Here is a 23878-nt window from a genome sequence, read left to right as displayed (position 1 = left end):
CTTAATATGAATAGAGATCATTAGGATAACTCTTCCTTGCTTAATATGGATAAAGATCATTAGGATAGTTCCTGATCTTTGTAGTGATCAATAATTTTCTTTCTATTTATGGTAAAAAGGTGTAACTTCTCTTTACACTGCATTCTTGGGTTTAAAATACAAGAAAAAGAAATGATAATATTGGATAGGGGAAGAAAGGAAAAGAAATTATATATTTAAAAAGCATTCTCGAGTTAAAATAAAAAGAAAATAAAGTGTTAATTACATTTTTAAGTTAGATCAGAAGGAAAAGATAGGAAAAAAAATTGTAACTTTACAATTATGTGCTCATAGCAACAGCAACCATGTCACATATCCGTGCTAGAAATCCACTAGATTAATTAATAATTATTTTCTCATAGCAACAAAAACCATGTTCACAAAAGCATTAGCGGCTACTAGAATGACAGAATCATTAGAACAGAATATCCCAAAAAGAGTACTTAGAAACTTAATTAAAGTAGCAACAAAAGCATGTTTCTTAATAGCCGTAATGTATAGGATATCGGACTAAAAAAAGCACTGAGTTTTTATTGTGAAAAACGATAAAATTACTTCAGTCAATGGTGGTCATCATTTTTTCTAGCATATCCCTCTGCATAATGTAAGGACATCCAAATAGTGCACGTGTTTTTTCTGGATGTTCCACCAAATAAAGATATGCTTTCCTAATCTCATTAGGAGCCAAATCCAAACTTTGTAGTTCTATGTAGATCACCTCCTCAGAGTAAACATGTGGACAAGAGCTCTTCATTACCTTAATAATAAGTAGACATTAAAGTAGTCCATAAGGTAGATACTATATCAAAACAAAAATGGCAGTCACTCCTAAACATGATGTTATTTTAAAATACCTTTGTATTTTTTCTAATTGCTTCAGCTACATCTTTAATGGAACTCATGATCTTACACTCGAATTCGTCTTGATCTTCCAGCTTTCTTTTCTTTGTAATTTTTGACTTAGTTATAGTCGGAAGCTTCTCCTTTGATTTTCTTGTGGTTGTTTCAGCATCAATATCACCTACAGTTGGAGGAGTCTCCAAAATAACCTCATTGGTTTAAAGCAATTGATCAAGATCTTCAATTGTATCTACTCTAAGCTCATTGTTCATCTTATTTTTCCTCTCTTTTGCAGTTACAACAGCTGAACCCGTTGCTCTATCTTCTGCTAACAAATATAGCAATTCGTCGTAATAACTTACTTTTGTGTTTTTCCACTTTGCAGCTGCAGCCTGCAGGCTTTTCCTGTTATAAAATAATAAATGAAAATCTTTTTATAACGATAAATATATGAAGGAATTATATGAAACAGGATGGAAAAAGGATAATTACTTATATAAATGAATGATATATATGATTAGTATAGTATTAAAAACAAATTATGAATCTTATTTTGATTAGTGTTTCCCATACTTCTTCCTCAGCCTCAATTAAGTTTGTCTCGGGGTTTCATGTAAAGCCACTCAACGTAATTCCCCGAAATAGATCATAACATTGTGAAAAATGGTGTTTTAGAGTTTTGAGTCGGTTCATTAAATGTCCTTTTGTAAACTCCCTTTCAAGATGTTTAGTTAAAAAATTCACCAAATTAGTGTATGCCTGAGAAGTGAATGTTCCACCAACTCTATTCTCATCATCGTGTTCCTTCTTCATAGCTTCAATGAAATACCGCATCCATCTTGGCATTCCATTAAATCCTCTCTTCCTTCACGCTAGATCCATCATTAACTTTTTTCACCATCGTTAATTTCTGTAGAAATGAATATGATAAAACTTAATATATTTGTATAACTATATAACAAACATTCATTGATATAACTAATACAAATAAAAAACACAAAAACAATAAGTACAAGTTTAATAGATAATCAATATTTATGAGCAATTATTGCATACTTTGCAAATCAAGAAACTAAATCAAAACCAATAATCCAAATTATCAAGAATTGAACATTTTTATTTGGAATATAAAGCTAGCAAAGATGCATTTAAATAATTTACTTCAAAGGTCAAATAATGCTAGGAAATATGCATTTAAATAATCTAATGTAAGAAGAAATATCGTTTATTAAACATGACAGATTTATTTGGAAAATGAACATTTTTATTCTGCTTCTACATTGGTTAATTAAAGAGAGACATCATTTGCAAAATTTAAATAAGTACCTATCCAGGCCAAGATCTTAGTTAGTTAACAAATGAGACAAAGACAAAAATAACAATTAACAAATATCTTAGAATGTTGGGTCATCTATATCAACTTATAACTTAAAGTTTAAAGTAAACTCACAGTAAGGTGATAATTAATATAGCTTGTTCTTCCATGATGTTGGCACATTTTTTCTCTGTGTGGCACAAAAACCTGATGCCCTTTTTGTAATATACTACCCAAGCCACTACGATTTAGTAGCCTGTGATCATGTGTAGGTTCTCCTACAAATTGTAATCCAATAACCCAAAAAGAATAGTAAATAAATGTAACCATGCTTACTAAAAATAAATCTAGTGTGTATTGTAAATACAAATTAAAGAAAAGCTGCACTTTAGTGAATATCAAACTTACAGCATCCACAAACAGTTTAAGAGCAACTTCAGCAAGGTACGCCAGAGTCGTTCCCGAGTCAATTATTGTTCCACCACGGTTATCCGATAAGGCAAAAAGTGACAGCTCAATGGACAATGTTAGATCATTAACAGAACTGTTATGCAAGTTCACATTATAATATGGCCTGAAAACATGCAAATTTATATTATTTTGATGTTTTGAACCATATTAATTCAATTAAGAAAAAAGCCGCTATAACCAAAAGAAAACTTACTGGTGATTGAATAATTGGAGTATAGACAATGAGAGAACACATCAGGAGCAGTTCCTGTTGGGTTCGTAGGCCTTTTTGTTTAGGCCTGGTTTATTATTTGAAGTCCAAATGGCAGACGGGAGTAGGGTGGCCAGACCGAAGCCGGCGCAGTTTAGATTTCTTGTTTAATAAGATGCAAACCCTAGACTCGTCTCTATATATATGACGTTATGTACTTGTAATCCCTTGCCACTCAACAAAGAATACCTAGTTGCCACCCGTGGACGTAGGCCAGTTTAAGACCGAACCACGTTAAATCCTCGTGTTCGTTTATTGCTTTCGCGTTCAGTTTCATGTGTGAGTTCAATCCTAACAAGTGGGATCTAGAGCTTAGGTTCGGATCACACGAAGAACACGGGAACCAGCCGAGTCGCCGCCAAACCATCCAGCCGCCGCCACCCTACTGCGCTAGGGTTCCGCCGCCGCCTAGGGTTTTTCGATTGTCATTAGTGTATACGCTGCCGCTAAACCTAGCCTGACAATCGCAACTAGGGTTCACTATCACCGTGTTTGTGGCCGGGCAGTTTTGTCGACCACATTAGTGAACAAGAAAACGATTGGTTTGTAAGCGAGCAAAAGTCAGGTGCGAGTTGGACTAAGAATAATCTTCGACCGTGAATACAAGGCAGGAGCCCAGATTGTATTTGAGGTTCTTTATTTATTATTTGTGTGGTCCTTGTTTTGCAATATAATTGCTTGTCATCATATTAAAAAAAAAGAAGTTAAGAAAACAAATCAAGATTCTATTTTATTGAATAACAGTTGTTAAGTCAGAAGAAGTCGTTTAAAGAAACGAAGAACCAATGCCAACCGCGTTTGTCAGGTTTTATCGTTTTAGTTTAAAGTTTCAGTTTCCGATTTACAGTTCGTCATTTCGCTGCGGTTTAAATAGGTTGATTGTTTAACAGAGTTGAGTAGAACAACCGCTAAGTTCAGGCCCGTGCCACTGTTGTGTCTGTCTCTGTTTTTATCCAGGTTTTCGTTTTAGTCATTGTAATGGCAGAAGACGGAAATGTTTTGATACAGAAGTTTGATGGACAGGAATTTGGTTGGTGGAAGATGCAGATTGAAGCGTTACTTTGTCAGAAAGACTTAGATGTAGTGCTTGAGAATGAAAAACCAGAAAAGCTGTTAGAAGCAGATTGGAAGAAGTTAGACAAGAAGGCTAGGGCTTGCATTACTTTGTCATTGTCGGAAGATGTGGCGTTTAACATCATGAAAGAAACCATAGCACGTGGTATGATGGACGCACTATCCAACATGTATGAGAAGCCTTCGGCAGCGAATAAGGTCTGTCTTATCCGAGAGCTAGTGACAACAAGAATGAAAGAGGGTGGGTCAGTTACAACGCATATCAACAATCTTAATTCAATCCTCTCCCGGTTAGTGTCATTCGACAATAAGTTTGATGATGAAGTTCAGGGCCTTTTGTTATTATCCTCTTTGCTCGACAGTTGGTCTCAAACAGTGACTGCGGTTTGTAGTTCGTTTACAAAAATTACCTTTGATGGGATTCGGGATCTGATTTTGGGAGAAGATTCAAGACGCAGAAGTTCAGGTGAATCATCAGGCAATATGTTAATCATAGAAGGTAGAGGTAGGGGAAAACAGCGAGGCAGTGGGATTAGGAAGAGGAGTCAGTCTAAAACTCGTAAAGATATTGAATGCTGGGGTTGTAAAGAGAAAAGACACTTCAGGAATTAGTGTCCGAATGGTAAGAAAGAGGTGAACGTTACAGAAGACGACATAGATGACGGGGTCAGTAGTGATGAGGCTTTGGTTTGCAGTGTTGAGAGTAACGTTAATGCTTGGGTGATGGATTCCGGTGCATCGTTTCATGCCACTCACTGTAGTGAGACGATGAAGAATCTAAAGTTTGGGGATTTTGGAAAGGTTTGACTTGCGAAAGATGATATTTTAGAGGTTATGGGTATGGGAGACGTTGATTTGATAACTTCAGCCGATAGTTCTTGGACATTGAAAGACGTGAGGGTTATTCCAGGTTTGAAGAAATGCTTGATTTCAGTTGGGCAATTGGATGACCAGGGGCACGATGTTAAGTTCGGGAATGGGCAGTGGAAAGTAGTCAAAGGAAATCTCGTGGTTGCTCGTGGCAAGAAAATGGGTTCGTTGTATATGGTCGATATGTTACCGAAAGGAGTGGATCCAGTTTTGGTGAAAGACAAAATCCGGTTCACAGAATCTTGTGGGCAGAAGAAGGTTCGTTTTGCAAGTAACAAACCCAGAGCCAAAGTGAAGATTCAGGATGAACGAGCTAGGAAGGTTAAATCAATCGAAGGACATCGTGACAGTGGGAGCACAGGACGTGTTTCAGTTACAGTTCTAGGTTGACAGTGGACTAAGAAAACCAGTATTCCAGCTGTAAAAGTCTCTCCAGTGAATTACTTGCTGAATATGGAGAGTGTTTGTTCTCAGGTTATCTCAGGATCCGGTAGTTCGTTACAGTGGGAGCCGGTAGGGACAGAGAACGGGTCAGGGGCAGTTTTAGCCGTGACTGACTTGTTGGAGCTCCGGGGAGCATCAACGGGCCTTCAGGTTCATTGATGAGAAGGCGGTGGCAACTAGAAAAATTTTAATGTTGAGATTACAGAAGTACGATCAGGAGTGCAGACGAGAGTATTCAAGGCCTCCGAGTGAGATATTTTTGGGTTCATAGGCCTTTTTGTTTAGGCCTGGTTTATTATTTGAAGTCCAAATGGCAGACGGGTGTAGGGTGGCCAGACCGAAGCCCGGCCCGGTTTAGATTTCTTGTTTAATAAGATGCAAACCTAGACTAGTCTCTATATATATGACGTTATATACTTGTAATCCCTTGTCACTCAATGAAGAATACCTAGTTGCCACCCGTGGACGTAGGTCAGTTTAAGACCGAACCACGTTAAATCCTCGTGTTCATTTATTGCTTTTGCGTGTGTGTTCAGTTTCGTGTGTGAGTTCAATCCTAACAGTTCCTTGTACAGAAAGCTGTGAAATTACCGATAACCCGCTTTGACCAAATCCAAAGATACCGTTAAGCGCTATTTCAGACTTAATAAATTCCATGGTTTGAGACGTGCTACAACTGCAATTAATATTGTAAAGCACTTGCTAATAACTAATAACTAACTCACCCAAATACAACGTTAGCCGAGGTTGAACCAACACCAATCATGTCTAAATGCATTACATCAGACACATAATAACCGGAAGTTCCACCTACCATCTTCATAGAACTCATTGGAACCTGTTAAATAGAAAACATTTAGACATTTGTTTTATAACAATTTGCTATCATAACAAATAATAAGCATACCTACAGACCGTTTGAAGTAGGGCAGATATCACAGGGCATGTAAGTGATCCATAACACATCGCTTCATTATAATTTCATCATGCTGGTCCAAAAGTCCATCCTCCGCTATTGAGGTTAATTCAACACCTGTTGGGACTGTCTCGTTCATCATATGCACAACGACAAATATAATTTATAATTGATGAGTAAAACCTAATTGCAGCATACCTTGACTATGCAACTCTTAATACCTCTGCCTGAGATTGATTGAGCGACCAATTATGTAAATTTTTTAAGAATGAAATCCAAAAAGCCTTGATTCTGTATATTTCCTTTATCTACTTTCTGTAACATAGATTATATAACAATACTGGATCATAAACTTATTAATTTCATTTAAGTAACATATTCAGTTGTTGTTTGATTCGTATATCTTGAAGTTTAGTTTTATGATTACTAATATTATTATTTTAAGGAAAATCGGAAATAAATAATCCCACCTTTTTTGTATTGGCCGATAATAATCTCACCTTTAAAAATCACTAGCAATGGTCCTACCTTTTAACTATTTTTGTCTCACTGGTCCTCCGTTAAAAAATACTTAACGTCGTTATGTTTTTTCCCTAGTTTCAAACCGATGTTTTAGGGATTTTGATCGGAAGAACGATACGAGTCGACTGATGTAAAACTTATCTAGAAATGGTGATCCAAACGACGAAACAATGTTTCAATTCAGGTGCTTGAATTTCCAATTAACAAAAATCAAGCCATTTGAAACATCGTTTCGAAATAAGTTTTACATCGGTCGACTCATATCGTTCTTCCGATCAAAAGCCCTAAAATATCGGTTTGAAACTAGGGAAATAACATAACGACGTTAAGTATATTTTAACGGAGTACCAGTGAGACAAAAATAGTTAAAAGGTGGGACCATTGCTAGTAATTTTTAAAGGTGGGATTATTATCGGCCAATACACAAAAGATGGGATTATTTATTTCCGATTTTCCTTATTTTAAGCTTATTTAATCTATCCTACCATCACCGTCAGTAGTTGATGCTTCATCCTCGTCCAGTTAGTAACTAAGTGCCAATTTACAAGATATCACCTAAATCACTAAAGCTACAATCCTGATATTGAATTGATAGCAATCGATTATTAAATCCATTAGCATTCTTAATTGGGGGAAAACAGTTAGGTCACATCCAGGACGCAAAACACAATGTCGATTGCACGAATAAAGCGAACAGTAGAATGATGTGACCAAGTATATAACAGCTGAATGAACACAAAATCATGGAGAATGAATTACTTACAGCTTTGACTAAGATCGAATTCCTGCGAGTAGTGGAAGGATTCTTTTCTTTGCAGCTGTAAACCCTAACTGAAGCTACGAACGATCGAGAATACGAAATCACAAATCCCTAAGGAATTAGAGTAATAGAGTGAAACTGCGATGAAATGCAGATGATGATCAATGCAGTTTGACTTGCGGATTAGAGAAAAGGTGTTCGATTTCGCGATTGAATTGAAGAGAGGAGAGGAGTACTAGGGTTGTTGAAGTCACGAGAGCGTGAGAGATGAATTTGAATTCATAAAATGATAGGGAAAGATAACGCATATATTCTCAATCTCGATTTCAGTTTTTTCTTACTTTTTTTTCTATATCAAGGTTTTGTGAATGTGCCACGGGGGCGTGAAAGATAAACTCAATTCTTGCATGCATGTGCATATTGTCAAAGTGCCATAGGAGCGTGAGAGATAAACTCAACATGGAAAGATGGATCTAATTGAAGTTTGAGAATAGCAAATAATGAACAAGTGGTTACAATGATTGCAATGAATTGAGGCCGAAATGTAATCGATGCTCGCCTGAAACGGAAGCATTGAAGTCGTCAGCGGTAACCCCCATAAATTTAACGGAGTCTTATGAAAAGAGAATGAAAATAGGTGTAACTTACTAAAATGGGCATCCTATCTCCATTATAATAAAATATAGACATTATAATGTAATATAGATTACTAAAATTATCATTAAAAACATGTGCCGTTAAATTTTCAGTGACATATGCAACGTGCCAATAGAATGTTAAACTAGTGGCATAAAAACTAAACGCCACTAAAAATGGGTGTTGAGCAAAGATGTTATACGTAAAGTGCACTACAAATAAAAAGCCATTTAATGGCACACAAAAAGTGTCACAAGAAATCAAAGAAGTGCCACTAAAGAATCCTGATGGAATGAGTGACACGCAAAAAAAGTGTCACTAGAAGCGCTACCACTATAGGCTTTTAGTGACACTTTTTTTGTGTGCCACTACAAACTTTTGGGCTTTAGTGACACTTTTCCCGTATGCCGCTAAAAATATTTTGGACTTCTAGCGGTACTTTTTTTCGTCTACCACTATAAATCTTTGTGCTTTTAGTGGCACTCTTATGCCACTACTAATCTTTTGGCTTTAGTGGCAAATTTTCTTCTACCGCCACTATTAGCTTTTGCCTTTTAGTGGTATTTTTGGGCTGCCACTATAGCTTTTGGCTTAGTGTCACTTTCTTTGTTCGCCGCTACAAACTTTGAACTTTTAGTGGCACTAATTTACCTTGCCACTACAAACTTCAAACTTTTAATGGTACTTTGTGGTTTGCCACTACAAATATAGGGATTTAGTGGCGCATTTTCACAATATAAAATAATAATAAAACTCTTAAATACAAATATAGAAATTATAATATCTTCACCACAACCAAAAGTTCATTGACATTCCAAACATGTACTAAATATCCAACTCTCAAATCATGTCGAAATATTAACCATATAAAAAATAAAGTAACAAATATTTGAATAAAAACTGAAAACTTCATCACGCTTGTTAACCTCTTTCATCATCTTCAATCTTCATGCAAGATACCTACTAAGAAAAGAAAGATTTTTCAATATGCAAAGACATGTTTGTTCCCATACCGAGCCATCAACCCGTCCCCTTAACGGTAACAAATTGATCAACCGTATAATAATAAAAAAGACACCATTTAGTTACAAAATCAATCAATTAACATCAGTATCATGATTTAAATTGTTAATCCAACAACTTTTGGTTTAGGATAATACCGTTAGGAATAACTAACTTATCATCTCTAGTGAGTACATCTTTTATTATTCTCGAGTCAGAAGCTGTCCCTTCCCAACCACTCAGTATGTGAACTTTAAATCAAACGTACACGCGCACAACACATTAATCGTCAGATATCCCTTACGACCACGATATCTATCCGCATCTTTTAACTCGAGCCTCAAGCATGTGACCCGTTATATTGGGGTGCACACATGAGGATGATGATGATACAGTTATACTGGGGTGCATACCACGAGGAGTAGGAGGATGATGATGATGATGATGATGATGATGATGATGATGATGATGATGATGATGATGATGATGTTTGGATGGAAAAGCAATTTAGAAGATTGGGTGTTTCAAGAAGTAAACACAGTACTGCGTTTACTTAATATTTAGAAAATTGTATTGGGATATAACTTTAAATAAATTTGTTCAGTTCAATCAGTTCCTGTTTATAACTCTTGTATGTTTTACGTTCAATCAGTTCCTGTTTATAAATCTCTTGTATGTTTTACGTTCAATCAGTTCCTGTACTCTTGTATGCTTTACCCTATTTAATAATCAGTTTATAAAACTTTGCATGTTTTACCCTATTTAATAATCAGTTTATAAAACTTTGCTAAATGAATATTCGATAAAGCGAAAATGAAACATGAGTGTCTGGTGACTTAATAAAGAACAAAATAGTATCTTGAGGACAAAACGAAAACTAATCTCCTTTCGGAATTAAAAATAAAAAAACAAAAAACGAAAACTAATCAATCCTTAGACCACTTTATTTTCTTGATCATCCTTGTTTGCATTCTTAGCATCCGCCATCTCTTCATCAGCCACGGGAACAAATCTTTTCCAATACGGGTGTTCCTTCCAAATTCCGGCCATCTCTTCAATCGGAATTCCCTTCGTCTCCGGCAAGAGAAAGTATACGACAGTTGTCATTACCACCACCCAGACCAAAAAGAATATAAACAATCCAAACCTAAAAACAAACACATGAAAATACATAAGATATGAATATGCATGTACAAGAATAATTTATATCAGTATAGATTATCACTTACCTAAAGGCACATAACATTGGAAGGAAGATTTGTGCAATGAAGAAGGTGAAGAACATGTTAACCGAAACATTAACACTTTGTGCGGCCGATCGTATCTCCAGAGGAAAGATTTCACTAGGCACGAGCCAACCCAACGGACCCCAAGACCACGCAAACCCGGCAATGTATATGCAAATGGCTAACACTACGAGCGCCGAAAACCACATCTCAAGCTCCCCAGGGTTCCCATTTAAACCAAACTTGATACCTATTGCAATGGTAATTAGAACCTACAAAAATAACACAACAGCTTATGGTAAGAACTTACATAAACAACAATATGAGACCCTAAATTACGTCTATTTATTAATAATTCAAATTCTTTACCTGACACACCAACATTTGAATGCCACCTTCAATAAACCAAAACCTTCTTCCATACTTATCGACCAAGAGGATTGAAACGATTGTTGCTAACATGTTAACAAAACCGGTGATGAGAGCAGAAAAGAGCGATGCGTTGTCTCCAAACCCCATGGTTTTAAACAAAACCGGAGCGTAAAACATGAAAACATTCATGCCGGTTAGTTGTTGGAAAAACGGAATAGCAACTGCGAAAAACACTTGTGGTCTATATTTTCGCTTTAAAAGATTAAGCCATGGGTTTGTAATCATCTTAGATTGTTCACTTGCTTCAACGAGATCGTTGTACTCTTCGTCCACATTATCAACACCGCGGATTTTAAGTAATCTTTCTTTCGCTTCTTGAAGCTTTCCACGTTGAATAAGCGAGTTTGGAGTATCCGCGAGCGTTAGTGACCCGATGATAAAGATTATAGCGGGGACGATAGCACCGCCCAAACTCAAACGCCAGCCCCAGCCGCCCTTGATCTGGGCAAACCCAAAGTTTACGGCATTCGCCGCGAGAATCCCGACGGTGATCGAGAGTTGAAACAGCACGTTGCATGCGCCACGCCACTTGTATGGAGCCACCTCCGAAAGATATAGAGGCACAGACTGTATATACAAATATAAACATTAAACCAAAGAACATAAAGTTGATAATATTATTGTTTTATATGTGTGCCAAGAAAAACAGGTTAAATACTTTAAATTTTTAATTACAACAATGTTTTTCTGTTTTTATAATCTTAATATTAAAAGTAGCATAAAGTAAACTATACTTGTGTTAAAAGTAATCATAAATAATAGCGATATCAATTATAATAAAAAAAATTATTCACTATATGTATCTTAAGTATAATTATATTTAAGTTATTATATTGATCAAGATCAAACTCTAACGTAACAAAGTAATATACAATAAAACAAATAATAAATATTAATGAATTACCTGATTAGCAAATCCAATACCGACACCAAGAAGAATCCGGCCAACAATAAGCATCCAGACCGAAACAGCAAAGCCATTTAAAAGTGCCCCGATGCAGAAAGTGATACCACCAATAAGCATAGAAATTCTCCGGCCACAAGCCTTGGTTATAAAGGATGCAGCAAATGATGCCAAAAGCGCAGCCAGATACAACGAAGACGTAAACATTGTCAACGTTGCACTATTAAACTTGCAATATTGGTTGCTAGAAGCTTTGATTTCCGACTCCTTTTTGTAAACCTCTGGGAAAAACTCCTTCAGAAACGGTGCCATGGATGTCACACCACCAGATATTCCGATATCGTACCCGAAAATAAGACCTCCACAGGCAGCCACCAAACATGTTATTATGACTTTCCTTGTGAGTTCTCCAGGGTAAGCTTTTGAGTTACCGGAAGAGATCACACCACCACCAGCCATTGTTGAATAATGAATAGAATAGAAGAATGAATAATAATAATGAATAACAACTTGGAAAAACAACGTTGTATTTATAGATGTAAAGATTGTTGTGTTGTAGTTGTAAGCGGATTCTTAAATTCTGTTTGTAGTTTATCCATTTAGGATTTTGTGTTTATCTTTTAATTTAATATGTTGAATTTGAATTACAAACTATATGTTATTGAGATTTGTTATCTCTAGTTTAAATCTGTTATCAAAATCATGGATATATTTATTTGTGACGTTTTATATAATAAATAATCCGGTTAATTAGGGTTTTTTACTATTGTTTTATTTTCCTATTCTTTGATCTTAAAATATTTTCTTAAGAATGACTCTCTTAGCTTTCAATTATTTTAGAATAACAAAATATGAGGTTTGTATCAACTTCATAACGAAAATAAATATATGACGTTATCACCTTTAGTTTTTTACAAATTTCATAGACTAGTATGATGATGCAAAACTTAATTTGGTACTACACCTAAGCCTCAAATTTAAAACTTTTAGGTATATATAAAAATTCATTATTTGAATAGGATCCAAAAAAGTTTAAAATTCGAACCGGATAATCAAATTCTGATTTCAAATACTCTATCAAGAATGTTCAAACCAGAATCAATTATAATTTAAGATCTCGAACCAAGCCAATCCAAATAACCCGAATTCGAGTAACATTTTTATTAATTTCCTTTTATATAATACAGTTAATAGTTTGGGCTTGCGGCTAAAACTCATGGGGCTTTAGAAAAATCACTTAGAAAAATAGTCCATTATGGGCTTACTATCTTTAGTCAACTATAACATTTATGCTGACCACTTAACCTAGCCCGCTTCTATCCGTTATTATGTATGATTTAGATTATTCAAGTAATGATCTAGCTCTTTGTTTTGTAATTTTGGAAATTTAAAATTTTGTCATTTTTCTTTAATTTGCTTCATTCAAATAGACCCAAATACTTCATATTGCACTTCATTATCAAATTCCTTACCATGGTCGGTACGAAAAGCATAATTATACAAGCTTGTTGGTTTTGAATCTTGCAGGTCCCCTAACACCGGATCTAACACAACGAACGAATTTTGTTCTAGATAAGCGATCGAGACGGGTGCCATATAAACAAACGATCGAACAAATAATATAAAGATAATATTGAACGACGCTGTAAAGATAATATTGAACGACTCTGTAATCGATGAAAAAAGATTGTTAATATTGAACAAACCGATCCCACCCAAGGTGAGCTCCCCTTGAGTGGTTGTTTACAACTTAAAAAACACACACATACATACGACAAATAAAGTCCTATTAATAGCACAACACAAATCTGCTAGAAGCCTTTTCCCCGTTGAAGCTAAGCATGTGCACCGAAGCTCTCGTCTCGGAACCGGAATTCACGCCCACTTTAATTATTAGTTTCATCATAAATATATTAGGAGTTTCGCCATATTGATATCGCAAGTCACAAATTATTGGCCTTACAATCACCCCCTTGCCTTGTGATATTAAAACTTTGTCAAACCGTGTCTCGCATCTTCACAAATCATCCGATAAATCGAAGCCTCTTCGTTTCAATTCACCCCATCAAACTATGAGCCACCTAATTTCATTCATGAAGGAGTTCTCGCTTCTTTATCCATTCTCTCGGATCTTAAGAAATATAGGTTGAGATGAGGTCGAATATCCACAAATCGTTCTCGAAATACCGGCTTCAACGGTCGAATGACAAAGCTTATTAATTCGTTCGAAGGTCACCTTTCGGATTCAACATCTCGAACGCCTTGAAAATAATATAGAAATAACAAGTTTTGAATGCGGTCAAACAATGATGAAAACCCGATTCATTTTGACTTACCTTGGTCAACCCAATCTATAACCAACTTGCAGCCCAAAAATGTGGTTGAAATTTAAATTTGCATTTGGCCCAGAAGATAATCCACCAGCCCAAGTAAATATTCATTGTTAAACGGACCCAACAATTAATAACTCAACCTAATTTGCAAATGAAATTCATCAATTTTAATCCACCAAAACACAAAAAGCCCAAGCCTACATATGAGCCCAAGAACCGCCCAACCTTCACCTTTGCAAAATTGAAGCTCTTCCAGTATAGCGATGGTCCCATTGATGACATCCAGAAACCCTAGAGTCACACACAATGACAGCACCACCATTGTGACCCTTCTGGAAAACCAATAACTGGACACCGGAAAATCAGGTTCCGGTCACAGCTGCCAATCATCACTTCTAGATCACCGGGAGAGCCCACCGTTCAAATGCGCACCAACGTCATGGGTCACCGAGCAAACAACGGCCGCTAGCCACCTCCGCCGTTAAACGCCACAATCAAAGTATTACCACTACCCATGGTCACCGGCTACCACCCTTGGCTGGAAAACGGTCTTCTGACCAGCCGCATGCTATACATCATCATCATCGCTTCTCTCTAACATCACCAGCCGCTTGTTTTCAGGTTGTCGGCCCTATGCCACAACCTCCGTTCGCTGCAGCTTCTGCCAGAAAAGATGATGATGTTGATGTTGTACCAGGTCATACAAATTTCATATCTGAGATGCGATGTCTTCATATTTCTTCATTAAAACCTCCATTAAACTTCATAAGAATATTCAAATGAACCTATAAACGTGGCTAAGAATCTACATTTACACACAAGACGAACTTCAAGCATCTTTATTTCCCCAAATCTTCACACTTTATTTTCAAACATCAAACTTTATTTCCAGAACTTCAACGGATCATCAAAAACTTCAAGAAATTAACGTCTCGGTTCAGGTAATCGCGGAATTAGAAATCGAATATTAAGAACAAAGTTGAATGAGTTGATTCAAACCCGCTCTGATACCATTTATAGGTCCCTAACATCGGATTTGACAAACGAAACGGATTTTGTTCTTGACAAGCAATCGAGACGAGTGTGGTGAAATCAAACGATCGAACATATAACGTAAAGATAATAAAGGATAATGAACGACTTTGTAATCGGTTTAAAAGATTGATAATATGAAACGAACCGATCTCACCCAAGGTGAGCTCCCCTTGAGCGGTTGATTACACCTTCAAAAAAACGCACATACATATGACAAATAAAGTCCTATTAATAGCAAAACACAAATCTTCTAAAAGCCTTTTCCCCTTTGAAGCTAACGCGTGCACCGAAACTCTCGTCTCGGATCCGAAATTCACGCCCACTTTAATTATTAACTTGACCATAAATATATTACGAGTTTCGCCATATTGATATCGCAAGTCCCAAATTATTGGCCTTACAAATCTTTCTACTTAAACTTTTGAATTTTTAAAAAGCTTCATTTTTGTTTTAATAAACAAATAACTTTAAAAATCGTCCATTTAGTGATACACCATGTTCTTAGCTTTATGAGACTCATGGACTTGTGTATCATTTTTGCATGCATCACAAAAATAACAATCAAATTTCAATTTAGACACATCTCTAACAATATCTTAATTTGGTAACTTTGAAGTAATTTCATACCAGCAAGTCCTAATCTTCTATGCCAAAAAGTTGAATTTTTAACTACAGATGCTATAATCACCAAGTTGATAAGTATATAAATCATTTCTTCTATGACCATTAACAAGTATTTTATTATCTTCCCATATTATGAAATCTCTCTTGTTAAATGTCACATTAAAACCATTATCACATGATCACATTTAGATCATGATCATAGTTTCCATATTATGCATTTTCTCTTGTTAAATGCTCTCCACCGATAACTTTGGACAATATGAAGCTCTCTTTGTTCAAATAGATTAATAACTATGTCAAGGTGATCCTTTGTCTTCGTTTCCTTTTTTAATAGCCATGGAAGGGTTATATGTGGCTATGGAGGATGCTATTGAAGCATGTATTTTTAATGGACCTCGGATTGGTAGAAATGGAGAATGTATCTCTCATTTATTTTATGCAGACGACGTCATATGTTTAGGGGAATGGTCCGAGGCAAACATATATGGTATTGTTCAGATCTTGAACTGTTTTTATTTGGCTTCAGGGTTAAAGTTAAATTTATTCAAATCTAATCTATATGGTGTGGGAGTTCCATATGAGGAGGTGGTGTTATGCGCTTCATCCATAGGATGTCTTCCGACTAAAATTCACTTCACCTATTTGGGTTTACTGTTTGGTTCGAGTAAGAAAAGAGTTGAAGATTGGAAGGTTATCATAGATAATTTCAAACTCGTGTTTCAGTTGGAAGTCGAATTTATTGTCTATTGGAGCCAGAACTCTTTTAAACACTTTGACACTTGGAGCTTTGGGAATATACTTTTTTCCTTATTCGTTGTACATCCAAGTGTTTTGAAGATTTTGGAAAGAATTAGGTTTCGGTTCTTTTGGGGTTTTTAAAATGACGAAAGAAAAATTCATTGGGTGGCTTGGAAACAAGTCATAACGTCTAAAGAAAAAGGAGGTATCGAGATTGGTTCCTTGGAGGCATTTGACAAGGCTCTTTTACAATAGTGGCATTGGAGGTTTGTTTCAAATAATAATTATTTGTGGGTTAAGATGATTAAAGCCATACATGGATTTGAAATAAATCCAAATTATCGTGATAGTAGCGGGTTGGGGTCAGGTGTATAGTCGTCTATGTGTAACTCTTTTAATAAACTACATGATTTGTAAGTAATTCCTCTTTCCGCTATTCAAAAAACAAAAAAGATTGGAAACGGTCAAGAAACTAGATTTTGGTTAGTACTACGTTGGCAGTCAAGTATCCTCGCCTTTTTGTGTTGGAGATGGACACACAGTGTTTTGTTAATCAAAGGGCAGATGGTGTCTCTTGAAATTGGAGAAGAGAGATTAGAGGAGGAACCGAGGAAGAGAAAGTGACCAATTTGCTAATTTGATGGCTGCGTTAGGACACCTAAGTCTGACGGATACTTAAGATAAATGGGTTTGGAGTTTTGGGGATATGACAGACTTCACGGTTAAAGGCGTTAGGAAGGTTATTGATAACGTTATCCTTCCGACCTGGGTTCGAAAGACAATATGGTTCAAATTTCTTCCTAGAAAAGTTAGTATTTGCGCTTGGAGGGTGTTCCTTAATAGACTTCATACGAGAGTGAATATGGTGAGAAAGGGTATAGATATTCTGAACTGTTTATGCCCTGTTTGTAATGATCGTGAGGATTCTATTCATGTTTTTAGTATGTGTTCAGTGTCTAATCGGATTTGGGGTCTTATTGCTTCTTGCTTGGCCTTCCATTGTCTTCCTCTTTAGCTCCGGTTGAGCTAATGTCTTGGTGGGATACGTTGAGAATTCAAACTCGTAAGTAAGATTTGATCGGTATGAATATTTTTATTACTTGGTGGATTATTTGGAGATTCAGAAATTACTTGGTATTTAAGAAGGCTCACCATAACAAAGAAACGCTATTTGATGAAATCTTACCTTTCTCATTCTTGTGGTATAGTAGTAGAAGATGTACATGTAATATTTTTAGGATTGAGTGTCTTAGGAACCCTCTATTTTATTTGTAATGTTCTGATTTTCTTGTTCTAGCTACTTGGTAGATCTGTTTTTCTTTTTTATATAAAATACCGCCTTTCCAAAAAACAAAAAATTGAGCCAAGAGTTATGAATTCTCTTGGTTAAATTGGTATTGATACTTTTATAATCTTACTTTCGTCATTCAAAAACAAAAATAACCTTGGTTAAATTGGTACTTTATTGGCGCCCTGCTAGTCATTTTATAATGTTACTTTCGTCATTCAAAAACAAAAATAACCTGCTTCAAACTACTCTGAATTTTTAAAATAAAAATTATTTTCCTATGTTTTAGTTATTTAACAACTATTGTTGTTACTATTTTTTTTTTGTAAAATATAAGAGAATAAGAGATAATAACATAATCATATTTATGTTATAATATATGTTATAATATACTTAGTGTTATAAGATATGTGAAACCTTAACCGTAAATTTACTTTGGCTAAAATATCATAACTTACTCTTAATAATTCCTATAAACATCGACTTAAACGCATGTGATAACCACAATTCGTGTATATACCTTGCACTCGCATATAATCATCAAATTTTCTTGTTGTGACAAAGCTAATTTCTAATATGTAACCACAACTTCACATTTGTTCTTCGTGTTTGTTAGATTTAATGTTCTTTTTGCTTAACATGTCTTTCTTGGTAGGGAACCGGGTGCTTGAAGTCTTGAATTGTAATAAACAAACTTGACAATACGGATAAATCAAATATTAAACGCAAAGATAAATCAAACTGAATAAGGGTAAACCGTTGAATAACATTGCTAGTATGAGAAGTTGGTGCATACATATGAACCAACCATGAATATAGATTGCTTTTTTCATTCTTGAGGTGTTTTTTTTTTTAATATAAAAGAAATGAAAGAGAATAGAATATAAATGTTAGGGCTTTTTTCTTTCAAAATTTTTCAGCCAAATATGACCTGATTGTGAAGGAAAAGTTTATAACCCATTACAATATTACTAATTTACCCTATTTATGCCTCTTCTTCTTCTTAAATTCAATTAACAGAGATAGACGTGCTATGCTGCTTGCCCTATCAATAATTGAGGTATATTTGTAACATCCCGAAATTTCAAAGTGATATTAATTATATTACTTACTAATAGAGGGAAAGTTTACTCGGGTTGTCAGGAAATAAATAATAGAGTAGGAGTTGGTATGAGTCGGGCTAGTGTTGGATTAATGGAGACGGGTTAAATGAGAATGGGCCTTAGGTCCATGGGATTTCAGGGATATAAATATCCCCTAAACCCAAAAATATCTTCATTTCCTTACTTTCTACACACACTCCAAAAACACACACACCATCTACACCGCCGCCGGGCCGAGGAGAGGAACGGGCAGATCCGAGAGAGAGAGTGAGAGAGAGCGATTAGTGTGTTAACAAGTTAAACAAGATCCAAACAAGCTCAAAAAGGTATGATTCTTGATCTTTGAAGTTTAAAAATCCAAGCTTTTTAGTGTATAAGCGACCGAAAATGGTCGGAAAGCGTAGTGGGTGATATTGAACCATAGCAAGGGTGTTAAAATCGCTCAAAATGCTGGACAGAAACCGAACAGCGGCTGATCTGGACAACTTCGCCTGCAACTGGGCAACTTCGCCTTCAAAGCGATGAACTTCGCCTGCAAGCTAAATTCGCCTGATGAACTTCGCCTGCAAGCTAAGTTCGCCTGATGGCAACTTCGCTGTAAAGTTAAGTTCGCCTAACTGGTAACTTCGCCTAAGGCCAAGTTCGCCTGATGACAACTTCGCCTGAAGCCAAGTTCGCCTGATGGCAACTTCGCTGTAAAGCTAAGTTCGCCTAGCTGGTAACTTCGCCTAAAGCTAAGTTCGCCTAAGGTTAACTTCGCCTAGAGCTAAGTTCGCCCGAGGGTTAACTTCGCCTAAAGTCAAGTTCGTTTAGAAAATAAATTAAAAATCTAATGAAAAATGTGTTAAGACAGTTAATGGAAATAAAATTTTTCCAAGCTGACCTGGCAGCTCGACCCCAGCCAGGGGCTCTGCCCCTTGGACCCTGCTAGGGGCTGCCGCCCCTAGACCCCGCTGCCAGGGGCGCTGCCCCCGGACCCCCGTTCGTTGTGGGTAGTAGTTAAGACTGGAAAGATGATATGAGTAGTGATAGTTGTTTGATACGTGTACTTGTTATACAGTCAGCCGTGCACAACTGAAGAAAGGGATTACGATTAACGGTGAACGTAACCGTGTTCAGGTGAGTTTCTAGCCCCATTCCTTGTTATGTTTTCGGGGCTGTGTGCATACTCGATGTGTTGTTAATACATTTATCCTAAGTGATAAGTGTATGTCATATGTGATATATGTGATAGGTATGAATGATTGCTTGTCGGTACGCGAACAATCTTCGGATATTGCGCGTACTGTCAGGTTATAAATGAAGGTACGAATATTATATATGGAAGATGTACGAATGTTTCAAATGAATACTTGTCGGGGCGTGAACGATCTTCGGATATTGCACGTGTCGACAAGGGGTATGGTTGTTAAATGAATGAGGTAAAGAATGCCTAGAGTGTTCTTATGTTATAATGTAAGTATGTGTATATAGGTACACGAATGGCATGTGAGTTCTACGTTCGACATAGTAAGTTAGGATGGCAAATCCCTCTAGCTTCTGTCGGACATAGACTCGGCTGGTGATGGCGTAGTTAAGGACTGCGAGCCTTATACGTGAAGTAGATGATATATGTAGACGTAGATAAGGACTGCGAACCTTATACGTAATGTAGATAGGCGTCAGCATAGGAAAGGACTGTGAACCTTATACGTGCTGTATTTGTAGCATAGGGGAGGACTGCGAACCTCGTACGTGCTATGAATTAGGTTGCAACATAGGGAAAGACTGCGAACCTTGTACGTGTTGTGGATGTATTACAGCATAGGAAAGGACTGTGAACCTTATACGTGCTGTATTTGTAGCATAGGGGAGGACTGCGAACCTCGTACGTGCTATGAATTAGGTTGCAACATAGGGAAGGACTGCGAACCTTGTACGTGTTGTGGATGTGCTATGGTATAGGGAAGGACCGCGATCCTTGTACGTACCATAAATGGTGAACATAGGTAAGGACTGCGAACCTTGTACGTGTTCACGACCTTGAGTACAGGTATAGACGGTGGACTATGAACGTACTCTCGGTTTACTGAGGTTAGTGATTGTAGATATATATGTATGTATGGTAGCAAGTATGTATGTGGAACAGAAGGGTAACTAGTGAAGTATGGATATGTATCTACGGATATGTATGTATGTGTATGTATTGTATGGCGATCGATTAACTAGAACTCACTCAGCGTAGCTGACTTTTAGTATGCACGCAGGTGAGCTGATTATAGAGTTAGCATGAGGATGGCACATGGCATGGATTGAAAGGCTGGCATCTGAGGAAAGAAGAAAAGATTCAATGTTTTGTAACAAATGATTAATGTTTTATATTCCGCGAAAAGTTTTAATGAACTCTGATTTGTAAGAACTGTGTTTATGAGTAAATCCGACGCTAAAGTAAGGCTACCGGGTTCGGGGCCTTACAATATTTCAATCTCCTTTTTACTTTATAATATCTAGGTTTTCTTTATCATGTGCATATTTTTAGTTTCATATATGTGTACACAATTACATGTAGTAATTTTTCTCCGCATAATATTCTTAGTTAATACATATGTTATGAGATTGATTTTTATATAAACAATTATGTGATGCAATCTTAGATGATCAAACTTGTATACAAAAGTTCATTAGAAATTAGGATTGAGCATTAAAACCGAAATAACCTAACCGAAACCGATTAACCGAGAATAACCAAATTGAACCAATATATGCTCGCCCTATTAGAAATCAATATTAGAATTGATACTAAAATTATTTGGATACGTAGATAGACTTGCAATGGATGACGAAATATATCTCAGGACTCAACATTTAGCTGCAATTAATTTGGTTTCTTTAGTGGCGGCTCTTATTATACATCGTAGGAGATGTAATAGAAGACGTTCAATTAATTCGAGATGATGTTGCATAATCAAAAAGTACGACAAGAGATATTGCACAATCTCGCCACAAGTGGAAAATGTCGTAAACTTATCCGAATGAGTGAGAATGCTTTCATGATATTATGTCATAAGTTGAAGAACGAATGTGGTCTTCAAGCAACTCAGCGTATGTGCGTAGAAGAAGTTGTTAGATTTTTACATATAGTAGGCAATGATTTGAGAACTAGCCATGTCTCTTGGTTATATCGTCGATCAGAATCAGCCATAAATAGAAATTTTCATTGAGTTTTGAATGCAATATTATTATTAGAAGATCAGTACATTCAATAACCTACTGGTGATATAGTTTCAAAAGAGATTCAAGAAAAAAAGAGATTTTATCCATTTTTCAAGGATTGTATTAGGACAGTTGATGGAACATATGTTTGTGTGAGAGTGAGTAATAAAGATGCGGCTAGATATCGTGGTCATAAGGGATATCCGACGATTAATATGTTGTGCACGTGTACGTTTGATTTAAAGTTCACATATGTTTTGAGTGGTTGGGAAGGGACAACTTCTGACTCAAGAATAATGAAAGATGCACTCTAGTGAGATGATAAGTTAGTTATTCGTAACGGTATTATCCTAAACCAAAGTTTGTTGGATTAACAATTTTAAATCAAGATACTGGTGTTACTATGTTTATAGGTAAGTTTTATTTGGTTGATGGTGGTTTGCCTCATAGAAGCACCCTCGTAGCACCTTATAGAGGTGTTAGATATCATTGAAGGAGTACTCTTCTTGTGGTCTTCAAAATACACGTGAGTTGTTTAACCTTCGTCATGCATCATTACGGAACTCCATTGAACGCGTTGAAGAAAAAAATTGCTATACTCAGAAGTTCAAACGAACCTTTTTACTCGTCTAAGATACAATCTGACATATTTCTGGCATGTTGATTTTACACAACTTTTTACAAGAAGTTGATCGTGACCAAGAACTTAATGTCACATTCTAGTAGCCGCTAATGCTTTTGTGAACATGGTGGTGCTAACAAGCCCACAATGAGATGAAGAGTTGGCTGGTCAATTATGACCGTTGGTAACAGTTTAAAAACTTATTTTGATTTTGTTTTTACACTTACAAACGCCTTCTACTAATTTTATACGCACTCTTTTACAATATCAATTTCTCTCTAAACCATCAATTTGTTTGGGGCAACCAAATTCCCGGCGGCCGTTCAAAAAAAAACAAATCCCCAAACGATAATTAGGGTAGTGTCACAAAGATGGACCCATGAAGAAGAAGTAGCGTTAGCAAAAGCTTGAGTCTATGTTTCCGAAGACTTGGACCTTGTGAAACAACAAACGTCAAGTTTTTGACCACGAATTTGTAACTATTTTGTTTCAAATGAAGGATCAAGCGATCGTACATAGCACATAGTGTAGTTGAAATGGAAAAAATATGGTAAGATAAATTAATGCTCGCGATAACGACACGTATGAAGTTATAACGAAATCAAAAGGCGATGGAATTAGGAATAATATTTTTATCTATTTGTTTATTGAATAAAGTGTTATTTCAAGTATTTATGAATTTTTAAATTTATAATCTACGAATTTTATTTATTTTTGAGTTTTTAAAATTTTAATTTATTAAGTAGTTGTTTAATTTGAATGTCTTCGAGTTAATAAGGAGGTCGTTGAGCGTGTTCAAACGGAAGGAATTCAAAAAAGATGTCATATTTTATCTAGTACTTTTATTTTTTTAGTAATTTAATGTAAGTTTTTAATTTTAATGTAATTTGTTTTATTTAATGAAATATTATTTGTTAAAAATATTAGAGAAGAAAATAGAAAACAAAAATTGAGAAATGATTATACGCAAGTTTTATCACTACATCACTTTTGTAAAACTAGTCATTACTGATTAGGACGTAACGTGTCATGCAACCTTCCATGTGCTTAATTACCACTACTCGAGTTCTTATCATCTTTTCTTGACACTACAAATGAAATACGACAACGTTGTCGGTAATAATAATAATAATGTCGCTCCCACCATACAAATGTATGGTCAGCAAATTTAATAATCCATAAGCCTCCACTTATATATTAATTAATTCTAGTTTTTATGCCTTTTATAAACATATGTAACCT

The 23878-nt window shown here is 36.0% G+C and overlaps 1 protein-coding gene across 1 annotated transcript; it reads right to left on the bottom strand.

The window, feature by feature from the left end:
- Positions 1-595: 595 nt before the first annotated feature.
- Positions 596-12160, bottom strand: LOC143573310 (sugar carrier protein C-like). Its single transcript, XM_077058223.1, has 10 exons — positions 11702-12160; positions 10735-11364; positions 10369-10637; positions 10079-10286; positions 6029-6141; positions 5902-5979; positions 2562-2768; positions 1134-1284; positions 894-1088; positions 596-796 (listed from the first exon to the last, which is right to left on the bottom strand). The coding sequence occupies exons 1-10, from the start codon at positions 12158-12160 to the stop codon at positions 596-598; spliced, it is 2511 nt and encodes an 836-aa protein (XP_076914338.1).
- Between the last annotated feature and the right edge of the window lie 11718 nt (positions 12161-23878).

The sequence above is a fragment of the Bidens hawaiensis genome, unplaced genomic scaffold (genome assembly GCF_021521415.1).
Source record: "Bidens hawaiensis isolate Kalapana, Puna unplaced genomic scaffold, B.hawaiensis_p1.1 tig00026376_1, whole genome shotgun sequence".
NCBI lineage: Eukaryota > Viridiplantae > Streptophyta > Magnoliopsida > Asterales > Asteraceae > Bidens > Bidens hawaiensis.
Note: the sequence above shows the minus strand (reverse complement) of the source record. Positions and strands in the feature narration are given on the sequence as shown.